The following is a 13,552-nucleotide window of genomic DNA, read 5'->3' as shown; positions in this document are numbered from 1 at the left end:
TTCAGTGAGGAAGGGCGACAACCAACTGGAGGGTCATACACCAGCGTCTGGAAGCTTCAGAGAACCTGCGTGGTGACTTTGTGGCCATGTCCTTTAGGAAGTCAGGTGAACACTGGTTACCATTGCTCACAACCTCCCATCTAGAAGCTTGTTGAGCGTTTAAGCTACTGACCTTATTCCGCAATCAGCCTGAGAGGATTATTAAAGCTGTCACTCCTGAACTCTGCTCACAGCTTCAAATAAAACATCTAGAAAGCCAGCTCCTCCTGACCTCTTCATCTTGATATCCCAAACAAAACAGCATCCAGGCATTTCTGCCACAGAGTTTATTACCACTGAAAATTGTGGAGCACTCGGTGAATGCAGGTTTTCCAACCTGTGATTCTAAAAATAGGACAAGAATCTTCATCCTACTGTACTTCATGAGATCCAAAATCTCTTTTCTGACAGATGAGGAGACATTCAAGACTTTTCAACCTAAAATGTACTTACTAAGGCTTAACCCTTTTATCCTCTTTCTTAAATGCTTAGGCAAACAGCATGGTAAAATATAGCAAAAACCAAACAAACAGAAACCACCTAGAGGGTCAAAAACCTTGGCCTTTGTTCTGGTCTGATCAATGAGTTTGCTGTGCAGGTCACAGCCTTTCTGAGCAGAGGATTCCCTGTTGGTAAAAGAAAAGCGCTGACTTACGTGACCTTCCCAGGAACACAATTCTATTATTCGCAATGAAGATCTCTATCAATTCTCAGAGAGACAATTTAAAAAAGGGAGGAAATACTGAAAATGTAAAATAATGTATTTGAGGAGAAACATTCAGTAAAGACCAGAACTTCTGTTTTGGTTATTTTTTAGAACACACGCTGCTTAAGGTCAGGGACTGCTGTCAGCTTATGTCCTCTCTGGAATTTGAAAGAAAGACCACACACGTGGTGGGCAGGGCAAGAGGGGCCTCTCAGTTCCCCACAGGGTGGCACTGGCTCAGCACGGGGGTCCACAGCTGGCCTGGTCTGCGCTCCTTCCTGTGTCCCATGGACTTACTCCCAAGGGCGCCTCCTCATCACGTGGAAACTCGGGTCACACAGAAGCAACCGAGAGACTGGCCACAGGCACGTTCTCTGACCAAGAGGAGAAGAAAGAACTTCTTGGCTCTGGACACTGCATGGTAGGGAGTGCAGAGTGGCCAAGGCCTTGTGACGCAATGACAGAGACAGGGCAACAGGAGGTCCAGGGGACTTCTCACTCCTGCCTAGCAAGCTGGCACTGCAGCAGGCAGATGTGACTGCCCGCCAAGCACACAGTAGTAGAAATCAACAGAATCTAACAGGCCAGCAAAAGCGTCTAGATGGCACCTAGATTTGGGGAGTTTGGGAAAGCATTATCAAAAAAAAAAAAAAAAAACAGGTAGGAATCAATGACTAAAATCAACAGCAACAGGACTCCTCTAGACCAATCACAGGATGTCCTTCCAGTGGCCCCTATGAACGTTTTGTTTCCAAGGTCAAGGAGAAGAGGAAACAAAGTCTCCTGAACCACATGTGGCAAACCAGCAGCATACTTGGTGGTCTTCAATACTGACTGAACGCAATTACTGCGTTCCTAGCCCTGAGTGATGGGTGACGGAGGGGCAAGGGCCAGGGCCTAAGGCAGTCTGAGAAGACAGTGAAGCAGCCACTCACTCATGGCCTGGTCTCACCCTCAGATTCCAGTGTGCTCCCACGTCCTCTGCTGAGACATCTCACAGGCTGTTCAGAGCAGTGAGGGAAGAGTCTGGGCTCTAGTTGCTTGAGACCAACCACCTACCGTGTCCCCAGGCAAGATGCTGAACTCTGCCTCAGGCTGCCGTCATGGGCGACCTTCTCCACCACCTCAAGGCAGCACCACGGGGCACTAATGTGCCGGTCACCCAGAAATTGGGCAGGTGCTATTTATGGGTGTGAAGTGATGATCATTGAGGCCTTGTTTAGTCCAATAAATGTTGAAAAAGTGACAATGAAGGAAGACTTTGTTTAAAAACGTACAAGTAGCACTCTCTAAAACAATGCTCTGTGGTCCTCTTGGCCTCTTCCTTGCTCTCACCTTCCTAGGTGTCCGCTCAGAATTTTCTGAGCCAAGGATGTGCCCGCTCACTGACTCGCATGTTCTCTTTTAGCCCCATCTGGGCCCTAACAAGGCCGGTGCTGTTGTCTCCGCTGCACAGAGGAAGCTGAGGCTCTGAGGCCAAGTGAATGGGAGGAACAACCCAGGAGCCTGAGGGTCCAGGAGAACATGAGGTCAGGGAAAAGTCACAAAGGAGTCAAAGACTACAGGGAGGAGAGCAAGACGGGGATGGAAACGGGAGGAGAACAAGTCGGAGATGGAAACATGTCCTGTACATCTGGAAATATGAAGGATGCTTATTACTCACAGAGCTTACAACTCGGTCGGTACCAGTTACGTGGCTATAGAACCAGAGTTCTCATATGAAATCGAACCCCATCTGACATGGAGGGGTGGAATGGGACTCCGGAGGGACCCGAGCTCATACAGGTCACAGAAGCAGTGCTGATACAGCCAGGCCACACTTCTCCAACCCTTTTCTTGGCCCCTCGCAAACTCTTCTTCAAGACATGTGGCAGGGACAAAGATCAGGTCCTAAAATGTTGGTACCATTGCTTATTTTGAAATATACACTAACAGGCCCAAGAATTTCACTCAATGTTAAGACAACTAGGAAAAAAGTGTCATCACCTGAAACTAACACAACACTGTAAATCAAGTGTATTAAAAAAAAAAAAAGGAGTGTCATTACATTCTTAGAGCAGTAGCCTGTACTCACTTTGGCCTGCTCTGTAACTAGCCAGGTACCAGGCCCTTACCCACCTCCTCATCTTCAAACACCTGCTTGTTTCCTCCCCTCGGCAGTCCTTAGGCCCTACTCTCTGCCTGAAATACTCTTCAGCCTCTCTGTGACCACCCGTATCCCACCAGTCCTTCAAAATTCAACATTTCCAGAAGATCCCAACCACCACTGCCAGATCCCATTATCTGACCACATACTAAGAGACTTGAGCCTCTTCACCACTTTGTTCTATAGAGTTTTGTATTTCATTTCTTTAAGTTTCAGTTCCAAATATTTCACTTATATGCTCTCACCAATACTTTTACATCATGAGCATAGGGACCATGTTGTATCTGCATTGTCTGCACAGAATTATGTTTTGTATGACGTGAGGCTCACAATATTCACGGATGTATACTTATTCTGCTCAGAAAAAGGGGCTGTCTGTGAGCAGAGGTACACTGGAGAAGGCTGTCTAAGGCATTTGGAGACTTTGGACTCAATAGGACAGAAAAATAAAATAGGGAAAAAACATGTGTTAGTGTGAAGAAATTGGAACCTTGTGAGTTGCTGGCAGGATGTAAAATAGTGCAGTTCCTTTGGAAAACAGGCTGGCAGTTCCTCAAAAAGTTAGAGTAAGCACATGATCCAGCAATTCCTCTCCAAGGTGTGTACCCAAGAGAACTGAAACTATGCACTCATGTGAAACCTAGTACATGAATGTTCACAATAGCCTGAGTCATAATAGCTACAGCAGAAACAACTCAGATGTCCACTAACTGAGTAATTAACAAAATGTGATATGTCTGCACAATGGGATGTTATCACAAAAAGAATGCAGTACTGATATATGCTACAATATACATGAACCTTGAAAACACTGCTTTTGAAAGAGGTCACATATCATACAAGCCCATTTAGATGAAATGTCTGGAATAAGCAACAGAAAGTAGACTGGTGGTTGGCAGGGCTAAGGGAAGAATGAGAAGTGACCCCTAATGGGTACAGGCTTTTGAGGGTGGTGGTGATGAAATTTATTTTTTTTTTTGGTGATGAAATTTTTGATGAAGCTTTTGGGGTAGTAGTGAAGGGAGATGAAATTTTCTGGAATTAGACAATGGTAATGGTTGCACACCCTTGTAAATACATTAAAACCCACCAACGTGTACATTCTAAAGGAGTAAATTTTATGGTATGTGAACTATATCTTAATTAAAACAAACTAAAAAACACTGTCATAACAGAAAAGCTAGTATGCTACTGTGATTACTGTGATCCTCAAACTTTAAAATATACAAAAGCCACCTGCGGTGCCTAAGATAAAAACTCCCAGGCTTCCCTGGTACCATCACAAACACTGTGGCCCAAAAGATTCAGTGGGGAACCCAGCAGCCTGCATTTAACAAGCATGGTAGAGGACGCTGATGTAAATATTAGCCATGAAGCATGTTTCTTGAAATGTAAGTATAATCAAAAGACATTGCAATTTAGAATTAGAAGAGCTGGATTCAAGTTCTGGTACTGTTCCTTCCTAGTTATATGACCTTAGTTAAGTCACATAACCTCTCTGCTCCTAAGTTTCACTGACCATAAAATGTAAAGAAGAAAGTCTCTTACACAAGAGACAGTGCACATACAGTGTCTTACAGAGTACATGGCACATAGTCAGTGTTCCAAAGATGCCAGTGAATCCTAACCAGGTGCCAATTCCATTCAACAAACATTGTCAAGTGATTACAGTTTGAAAGGTCCAGTGCAAGGGAACAGTAATTAGCAGGACAAAATTTTTAAATTATCAATTAATGGATTTTACAAAATATAAAATAGACTTTAAAGACTAGACACTGCTGTTTACAAACTTTAAATTAGCATATTATTCTTCATGACCCTAAAAAAGTGAATTTGGGAGCTTATTAGGAAAAACAACAAAGATGTGTTCAGGCATTTGATGATTATAAAGAACTTCTGAAAGCTACTTAACAATAAAATTGATACTGTATTGTACTGTATGAGCATGCATGCTAATCTGCTTTAGTTGGGTCTGACTCTTTGTCACCCTATGGACCGTAGCCCCTCAGGCTCCTCTGTCCATGGGATTCGCTAGGCAAGAGTACTGAAGTGGGTTGCCATGTCCTCTTCCAGGGGATCTTCCCCACCCAGGGATCCAACTTGCATCTCTTATGTCTCCCACAATGGCAGGCGGGTTCTTTACCACTAGTACCATTTGGGAAGCTGTATTATACTGTACTGTTCTGCTATTTATTTTTTTCTCTGTGCTTTCTCTCCCCTCTCATAATTTGGTACCAAGCCTGATGCTTTTCCCATACCCCCATAACATTTACCCCACTCCTGGAGCAAGTAGAAAATACTCCGTAAGAAAGCTTCAGGGTGATCTGTTACCTTCAGGTCACGGTGGATAATAGGAGTTTTGCACTGATGCAGGCGGGCGACAGCTTCACAGGTGTCACAAAATATCTGGAGTACTTCATTTTCTGTAAAACCTGTTTGCAGGCGCTGGTTCATCAGGTTGACCACTTGGCCTCCTGAAAGGGGTGCAGAGCAGAGGAAAGGTAATAAACATTCAGCCCCTTCACTTATTCAAGAGAATGAATGGCTGTCCACAGAGGAGCAACCTGGATTCGGCTAATTACTGGCTGAGCCAGGATTAAACTCCAGTATCTTGATTCCCAGCCTGCGACCTGTTTTCTACTGCTTCAAAACAGTTTCTTCATTTTATAAAGCAGCTCAGATGTGAGTTGCCCTCATTCTGTCTTCAAGATTAGCAGCAGAACTGACAACATGGTCCTGGCTCTGGTTGCCTGTTTATACTGTCCCTGTTGTGCATCAGATGGGGCCACAGGTTCAACTTGCTGTATCTTTTAGTAAGAATCAGATTGCACAATAGACCCCAGGAGGAGGAAGAAGACAGTTTGATAGCCTGTATTTTAGGAACAGCTTGGTCTCTCTGGCTTTACTGCCGGCTGCCTGGTCTGCAGAAATGCTACATCAACACTTAATCCCTAGGGCTGAAAGACTGATGACCTCGCTTAGAAAATTACCCAGCTCCCTGGATTCTCCTACTGCCTCATCTGTGAACATTTAACTGTCCAAAAAGGAATGGGCAGGAGGAAACAATGTGGTACTATTTTATAAAGTCAGGGTAACAGCTGTTATAGTAAAAGCTGAAATTACTGGTTAGCATCATGTTTTTAGGATTAGCAACATATTTAATTTATGGACAGTGTCTTCAAAGGCAAGGAAAATGTTAGTGGAACCAAGGATGATTACAAAACTGGGCACCAAACAGTGAAACAGTGACCCAAGAATGTAAGTGGCAGCTGCTGAGACCCAAAAAGCTGAACCTCCGAACAACAGCTGTAAGAAATACAGTCAACTCTGAATACATTCATGCTCCAGCCTGGGTTTCCCAAGATAAATACTGCTCAAAATGCTAAGCTTTCAACTACTTAACTACTGTTAACAGCAGCATGATTTGAATGGAGCCTTATTGGCAATCACAACTGGAGCAAGAAGAGGAGGGTCATTTCCATTAGACAAAAAGGATTCTTTCCCTCCCAGTGCAAGGATGGTGGTGTGGGTGGAGAAGAGAACACACGAGTGAGGGAAGCTGAATTGTTTCTTTAGTCCATCTGGAGTCGGGTCTTTATTATGTGCCTTCATCATTTGTTTTAAAGCATCACAAAGAACATATTCATTCTCATCCTCATACATCCACATTCACGTACAAGCACCAAACCTTCCAAAACCTAACAAAAATAGAGTTCTGTATTATCCACCAGTATTTGTGCCACTGATCTCTGCCACTGTAAGAATAACCAAGAAGTCACAGGAGGCTGTGTCTCTCTCAGCCTCTTTGTTTACCAATCTTTAAAACCAGAACAACATACATTAGAGTACAGTTCCCGTTAACTGCAATGACCCCACACCCTTGACAATCAAAGTCCTAGAGAAATTAGAGTGTACGATCTGGCTCATGTACTTACCCCTGCAGAAGTCCATCAGAATGAGAACTTCCCACACATCACCGCTACTCACACTGTTGATACTGGAGTCAATGTAACCCACGATGTTCTTATGCCCCGATAGGTCCCTCTATAAAGAGTTGAGAAATAAATGATTCGTTACAGACACCAACAGAGACAGAACGAGCCCGGTTTTTCCATTAGCACAGACAACTTAAATACACAGACCAACACTGGCAGTGAGCAGAGGTCAGACTAAGAAACAGGGTCAAGAGCACATTTCCCCTGGCCTCTGAGAGTCATGGCCAGATCTTCAAGAGCAACTCTATAACCCAACTAAACCATCACGCTCTCCTGAGTTCAGTCCAGTTGCTCAGTCATGTCTGACTCTTTGAGACCCCATGGACCTCAGCATGTCAGGCCTCCCTGTCCATCACCAACTCCGAGTTTACTCAAACTCATGTCCATTGAGTTGGTGATGCCATCCAACTGTCTCATCCTCTGTCATCCCCTTCTCCTGCCTTCAATCTTTCCCAGCATCAGGGTCTTTTCCAATGAGTCAGTTCTTTGCATCATGTGGCCAAAGTACTGGAGTTTCAGCTTCAACATCAGTCCTTCCAATGAACACCCAGGATTGATCTCCTTTAGGATGGACTGGTTGGATCTCCTTGCAGTCCAAGGGACTCTCAAGAGTCTTCTCCAACACCACAGTTCAAAAGCATCAATTCTTCAGTGCTCAGGTTTCTTAATGGTCCAGCTTTCATATCCATACATGACTACTGGAAAAACCATAGCCTTGACTAGATGGATCTTTGTTGGCAAAGTAATGCCTCTGCTTTTAATATGCTGTCTAGGTTGGTCATAACTTTCCTTCCAAGGTATAAGCGTCTTTTAATTCACGGCTGCAGTCACCATCTGCAGTGATTTTGGAGCTCAACGTTCTCTTGAACTAGATTCTAAAACCAAATGGTCACAGGCTGACTACTTGCTCAGGGCATCAGTCTTCCCTATAAGCCAGAAGCAAAGACTCTCATCTCTAGAAACACTGCAGAGGGGCTTAGAGGAGAGCCACAGTACGAACTATTTAAATATGTGAATTTTTAATTCAGAAAAATGAAACTGATCATTTTTTTCCTGGTTGTAAGAACAACAAGTGAATTCAACTTGACTTTTAAACTATTCATACTGTTTTTCTCTCTTCAGGAAATATATGAAAAGAATAACTGCTTTTTAAAGTTTTGGAGGGACCACAATGGCAATCATTTTGCTCACAATTAAGCCTTTCAAACCAACCAACCGGGATAGAAGATGGGTTATGTTTCCAGCTCTCTGGTTGGAACAGCATATCTCAGGGCTGCTCGTGGAATTAATGTTTCAGTGAGTACATACTGAGCACCTCTCATGTTTCAGGACCCATTCAGACCCTGGAAGGTACCTCATCCCTTGGTATGGTTACTTCAACATCCATAGAGGCAAACCTTTTTGAAAATGATGTTCAAAGTCCAAGGTCAGTGAGCAAAAACTGAGCAAGCTGGGTAATAGGATTTATGCACAAATACAAAGTAAGGCCCTATTTTTAAACTAGTTTTAATAAATTGTTTTACTTCTGTTTAATAACAATAAACGGGAGGGAGGAAGCGAGAAACATGTGGTTCTGTAAGAGTTACCACAAATTTGGCAATTAGAACCATGAGAACAGTAACCACCACCACACTGACTGGAGACCTCAGCTGTTCCAAGTGATAAAGTCTCTTTTAATCGGAAAGTACATAGCAAAACAAGAGGAGGCCTCACAGTATCAAACTAACACACCTGAACTCTGAGCATACAAATGAAAATTCCTGGCACTTTCCTCTGAGTGAAGGAGTAAGAACGACTACTGTCTCTGAAAGGTAGAGCAAAGGTAGAAACAGGACTGCTTCTACTGGCAATGGGGAAATCACTGGAGATCTAGACAAGAACAGTTTCGGAGAAGGAATAAAATGAAGGAACAATGGAATGGACTTGCAAAGAACGGGAGTTGCGTACATAGAACCAGTGGACTACGGATGACTCTTTCCGAACATTCTGAGCTGAAAAGGAGCAGCACTGAGGGAAAGAAAAGGGTGGGAGAGGACTGGGCACTGGAGAGTGGAAGGAGCCAGGAGAGAAAAGCTTTAAGATACAGAACAGGATGGGGATAACTGATGGAACAAGGTCCTTTGAGTAGAAAGGGTCAGGATTAGGAATACTGTTAAAGGGACTGGTCTTTCAAAGACATTTCTTTCCTGGCAAACAGGAAGGAAATAAGGATGGATATGCATATTGGTTTAAGGCTCGGGGGGCGGGGAGGGAATTTGAGGGTGTTCAGATCCATTGTTCTGTTTTGGGGTAGAATGCAAGATTATCTTCCAAGCATTACGGAATGAGAAAGAAGACTGATGAGAGAAATAAAAGGCTTCAAGCAACTGCTCTGGATAATTGACAAGGGAGATGATGAGACAGAAAAGCAGCCACTGGAACTGAAGTTTCTCTAAACAGAAAGTGATTTCAGGGCTCATGTTTTAGAGGACTGTACTTCTCGCTGCTTTTCAGCCTCTTCAACTCTTCTAGAACTTGTTTCCATTTACACAGTGCTAGAAGTAGGAACATGTAGAGAGGATTTCTTTGAAACTAAAATGGAGCAGAAGATCATGTCCTCCAAATGTCCACAGAAAGGAAAGAAAGACTCATGTTTCTGTATTTAACTGTTTGGGAAAATAAAAATCAGAAAAGTTGCCTCTGAGTTTCTCTCACCCCAAGAGGAATAATTAAGAATCTGGAAGGAAAATAAAAAGCAACTGGTAGAGCCAACAGGAGGTCAAAAGCTATTAGAGGACCCACACTGGATAATTAATATCTGTAGATGGCATCTCAGAACAGTATGCCATGACACTGGATGATTGGTCCAAGGCCAAATTCCCATTCACCATGTCTTCTGCAAAGATCTAGATACACGTTCAAGTAGAAAAGACCATCTCTTTGGAGGGAGACAATGGCATTTTACTTTTAATGGCTTGGAGTCCAGAAACATCTTAGATTTTAGAGTAAAATGTCACTGGTTTGTAGGTGATAGAGAAGATCTGTTTGAATGGCTGGGAAATGTAGAAAACGGTCAAGAGAAAATCTTAATACAAGTTGAGATAGGCTCACATTCAGGGTCAAAGTGACAGAACTTCTCAACAGCAACAGGTGAGAGGATATCCAAGCTTTCCCGGGCTTGAGTTAAAAGACCAGCCCTACACTTACAGGAGAGGTCTGGGCTGGAACCCACAGGGGAGGCACCTCAGTTACTACCTGTTTACTCAGGAAAAGGCAAGGTATAGAAAGATGTTCTGATGTCCTCGGTTACAACTATTATTTGGAGTACGGAGATAAAAGTCTACTTGCTAAGTCAAAATCTGATTTCAGAGGACTGGTGAATGTTCAGCTAAACTACAATCAGCTTATATATTACATTAAATCGTGGAAGCAGTGATAAGTCTAATGACACTGTACTGTCATTCTAAACTATTTTTATTTATTTATTTGGCTGCATCGGGTCTTAGTTGTTACACTCCAATCTTTGTTGTGTTGTGTGTCCCATCTTTCACGGCCGCACAAAGACACTCTAGTTGTGGCAAGCAGGCTCAGCAGTTGCAATGCATGGGCTCAGTTGCTCCATGGTGTGTGGGATCTCAGTTCCCCGACCAACAATCAAACCTGTGTCACCCGCATTGGAAGGCAGATTCGTAACCATCGGACCACCAAGGAAATCTCTAAACTTTATTTTTAAATTAACATTAAATCACACTGATAAACATTATTAGAAGACCTATCTTACTGAATAGATATTTAAAGTGTTTGTAGTTAACTTAGTAACTTTCATAGTTAAATGCTTGAAGTGATGAAAAACTTTTTTCATAAACACACACAAAAACCACCATTGGAAAATAAGGCCTTCTACCCAGATCCTACAGATGATCAGAAACTTTATCTATAGTCCTAATTAATGGTCCTTCATTGGAAGGGCTGATGCTGAAGCTGAAACTCCAATACTTTGGCCACGTGATGCGAAGAACTGACTCATCTGAAAAGACCCTGATGCTGGGAAAGATTGAAGGCAGGAGGAGAAGGAAAAGATGGCTGGATGGCATCACCGACTCGATGGACATGAGTCTGAGCAAGCTGCGGGAGTTGGTGATGGACAGGGAAGCCTGAGCTGCTGCAGTCCATGAGGACACAAAGAGTGGGACACGACTGAGTGACTGAACTGAATTAATGGTGCTTGTAGCACAGAACAGCATTCTATCCCAAGCTTCAAATTTTCTGCAGCAGGAAATTCCTACTAAGAATCTTAAAGCCTTACAAGAGAACAGAGGCCTCAATTCCTAAGTACATCTATAAAAACCTTCATGTTTATGTTCAAGAAAACAAAGAAGACAGCATTCTAAGTAGCATATCAATATTGTCACTCACCTCAAAATAGTCAAGTGAGTATGGTATGTAACTAACTTCTTTTTGTATCTTTTGCTCAGACCACTCTTCCTTGGAACATCAGCATGACAAATTCCTGCAAATTCCTGATGCTGACAGTGCTTGCATTTGCATACAATAAGCTTCCAAAGAGGTGTATTTACCCAAATAGTCAATGATTTCCGATTTTATGACACAGCACTATTGCTGCCAACTTCTAGCATCGCACTGTGATTCCACAAACAGTTTGAACCAAAGTAAGCTTCTTTCCCAAAGCTGCTTTGTAAAAGTCTTCTGTCTTACTATGCCTCTCCCACTCCTTTCCTCTATAACTCTAAATTTTCTCTGTACCTATTCTCTATAAATTTCCTTTATAATTCACAAGCAAACAAAAACCATCAAATCCGGTGCAATAGTGAAAAGAAACGCTTTGAGATCTGGACTGGCACTAGAATGTCTACTGAAGGCCGTCGTATCTGAGGCCCTCGTGGATTTCTACCACATGAGTCCCAGTTATAATCCTGCCTACACTTACATTTACTCTCCCTTTTCCAAGTCTTACTCATTAACTAATCCTGTATTTACAGAATAGATCTTAAAAGTCACTTAGAGTCTGATTCCAGAGCCATGCTGCTTAGACTTTAATGAGCAAGTGAATTACCGGGGGCGGGGGGGGGGGGGTGCCCTCTGTTTGGAAACAGATCCTAATCCGGTAGCTTTGGGAGAGAGCCTAGGGTGTTCCTGGTCAGTGGCACTTAAAGTGCCAAGATCTAGGGCAGTACTCCTCAAAATATGGTCCAAAACATTTTCTGAGTAGAAACAAGTTCATAAGGAGATAAGAAGCTTGCTTCAGGACATAAATCAATCTGCTCACTAAGGTGACTTTCTTTTCCTAGTGAGACTCCACCCATGAGGGAAGCAGTTTACTGATTTATGTTCTAAGCACAAGATCCTAGTGAAGCATACATTGATCGCCAACTGATTTTTGACAATGGTGCCAAGACAATTCAGTGAAGAAGAGAACAATGTTTTCAAAAACTGGTGCTGGGACAACTGAATATCTATATGCAAAAGAATGAAGTTGGATACCTACCTCACACCATAAACCTCACAACTCAAAATGTAACTAAGGAGAACCCTGCAGGGCACCCTCACCCCGCAAATATAAAGCCAAGCAGTTAATGATTAGGACAACAAAGTCACAGACTCTGTGTCTGATGCACACTCCTGAGTTGTTTTAGAAATACTATAACTGCCACCAAAGGGAAAAAAAAACTAACTGCATGATGAACCAGACTGTGTCCATGACATAAGCTGCTCCATCTCAGAGCAGTACTGAATCTATGTTTAGCACAATTCCAAGAACAGGCCTCAAGAGAATGGGATTAACATTACTGCCCATAACAATCTGAATCATTCTGGGCATTAAAGTAATTGTAGCTTGCTCTGCCTGTCTATATAAGTAGGCAACTAAAACTGTCAGCCAAGAAATGCTGACATCTTCCACTGTGAGAATATAGTTCCCTATGTCAACTTCTTCTATGAAGAAGTTATAGAAGATGGACCTTTGCCCCTAATTCCACAGAAATGGAATGATGTTGGACCGTAGGGAACTGAAAGCAACTGTTTTGCTCCTTTCCTGTTTGCCCATTTCTGTTTCCCTCCAACTTTGAGAGAACCTAATTAACCTGTTGATTCTTTCCCCAGATTAAAAAAAAGAATTAAGTAGTTAAAGAATAACTAGCTCTCTATCCCCAACAGCCCCCTTAGCAGTCTTGCAGGCAGATCACATGGCAAGATAACATCTGAAGAGTCAGCGGCCTGAACACAATGGAGAAAGATGCAGAACCCAACCTCCTGCCTTGATGATTCACTGAGATTCTCCCTTCTTCCCCTACCTTCCATCTCTAGGAACTGTCAAGGCTGACCAGAACCTTCAGAGTTGGTCTCGGGACATATTCCCCCCAGATTGTCCACCTTCTCCTCAGATTGTCAGCTTTTCTGATTAAAGCACCTTGCTTTTCTTTCTTTTTTGAAAATACTTATTTATTTGGCTGTGCCAGGTCTTAGCTGCAGCATGCAGGCTCTTTTAGTTGAGGCATGTGGGATCTAGTTCCCCGACCAGGGATCAAACCTGGGATCCTTGCATTGGGCTACAGAGTCTTAGCCACTGGACCACCAGAGAAGTCCTTAAAACACCGTTCCTTTCTATTGACACTTGCTTCTCAATTATTTGCCTTTGAGCAGTGAGCAGCCAAACCTGAATTTAGTAAC

The 13,552-nt window shown here is 43.0% G+C and overlaps 1 protein-coding gene across 24 annotated transcripts in view; it reads right to left on the bottom strand.

The window, feature by feature from the left end:
* AAK1 (AP2 associated kinase 1) overlaps positions 1 to 13,552 on the bottom strand; it is a 163,601-nt gene that overhangs the window by 65,195 nt on the left and 84,854 nt on the right. For all 24 annotated transcript variants that reach the window (XM_043917563.1, XM_043917571.1, XM_043917572.1 and 21 more), the window contains exons 4-5: positions 6,827 to 6,935; positions 5,223 to 5,365 (exon numbers count right to left, since the gene is read on the bottom strand). In XM_043917563.1, coding sequence (XP_043773498.1) covers positions 5,223 to 5,365; positions 6,827 to 6,935 — 252 coding nt within the window. The remainder of the gene's footprint in view (positions 1 to 5,222; positions 5,366 to 6,826; positions 6,936 to 13,552) is intronic.

Source organism: Cervus elaphus, chromosome 11 (genome assembly GCF_910594005.1).
Source record: "Cervus elaphus chromosome 11, mCerEla1.1, whole genome shotgun sequence".
Lineage (NCBI taxonomy): Eukaryota > Metazoa > Chordata > Mammalia > Artiodactyla > Cervidae > Cervus > Cervus elaphus.
The sequence above is the reverse complement of the archived record's forward strand: the minus strand, read 5'-3'. Positions and strand labels throughout refer to the sequence as shown.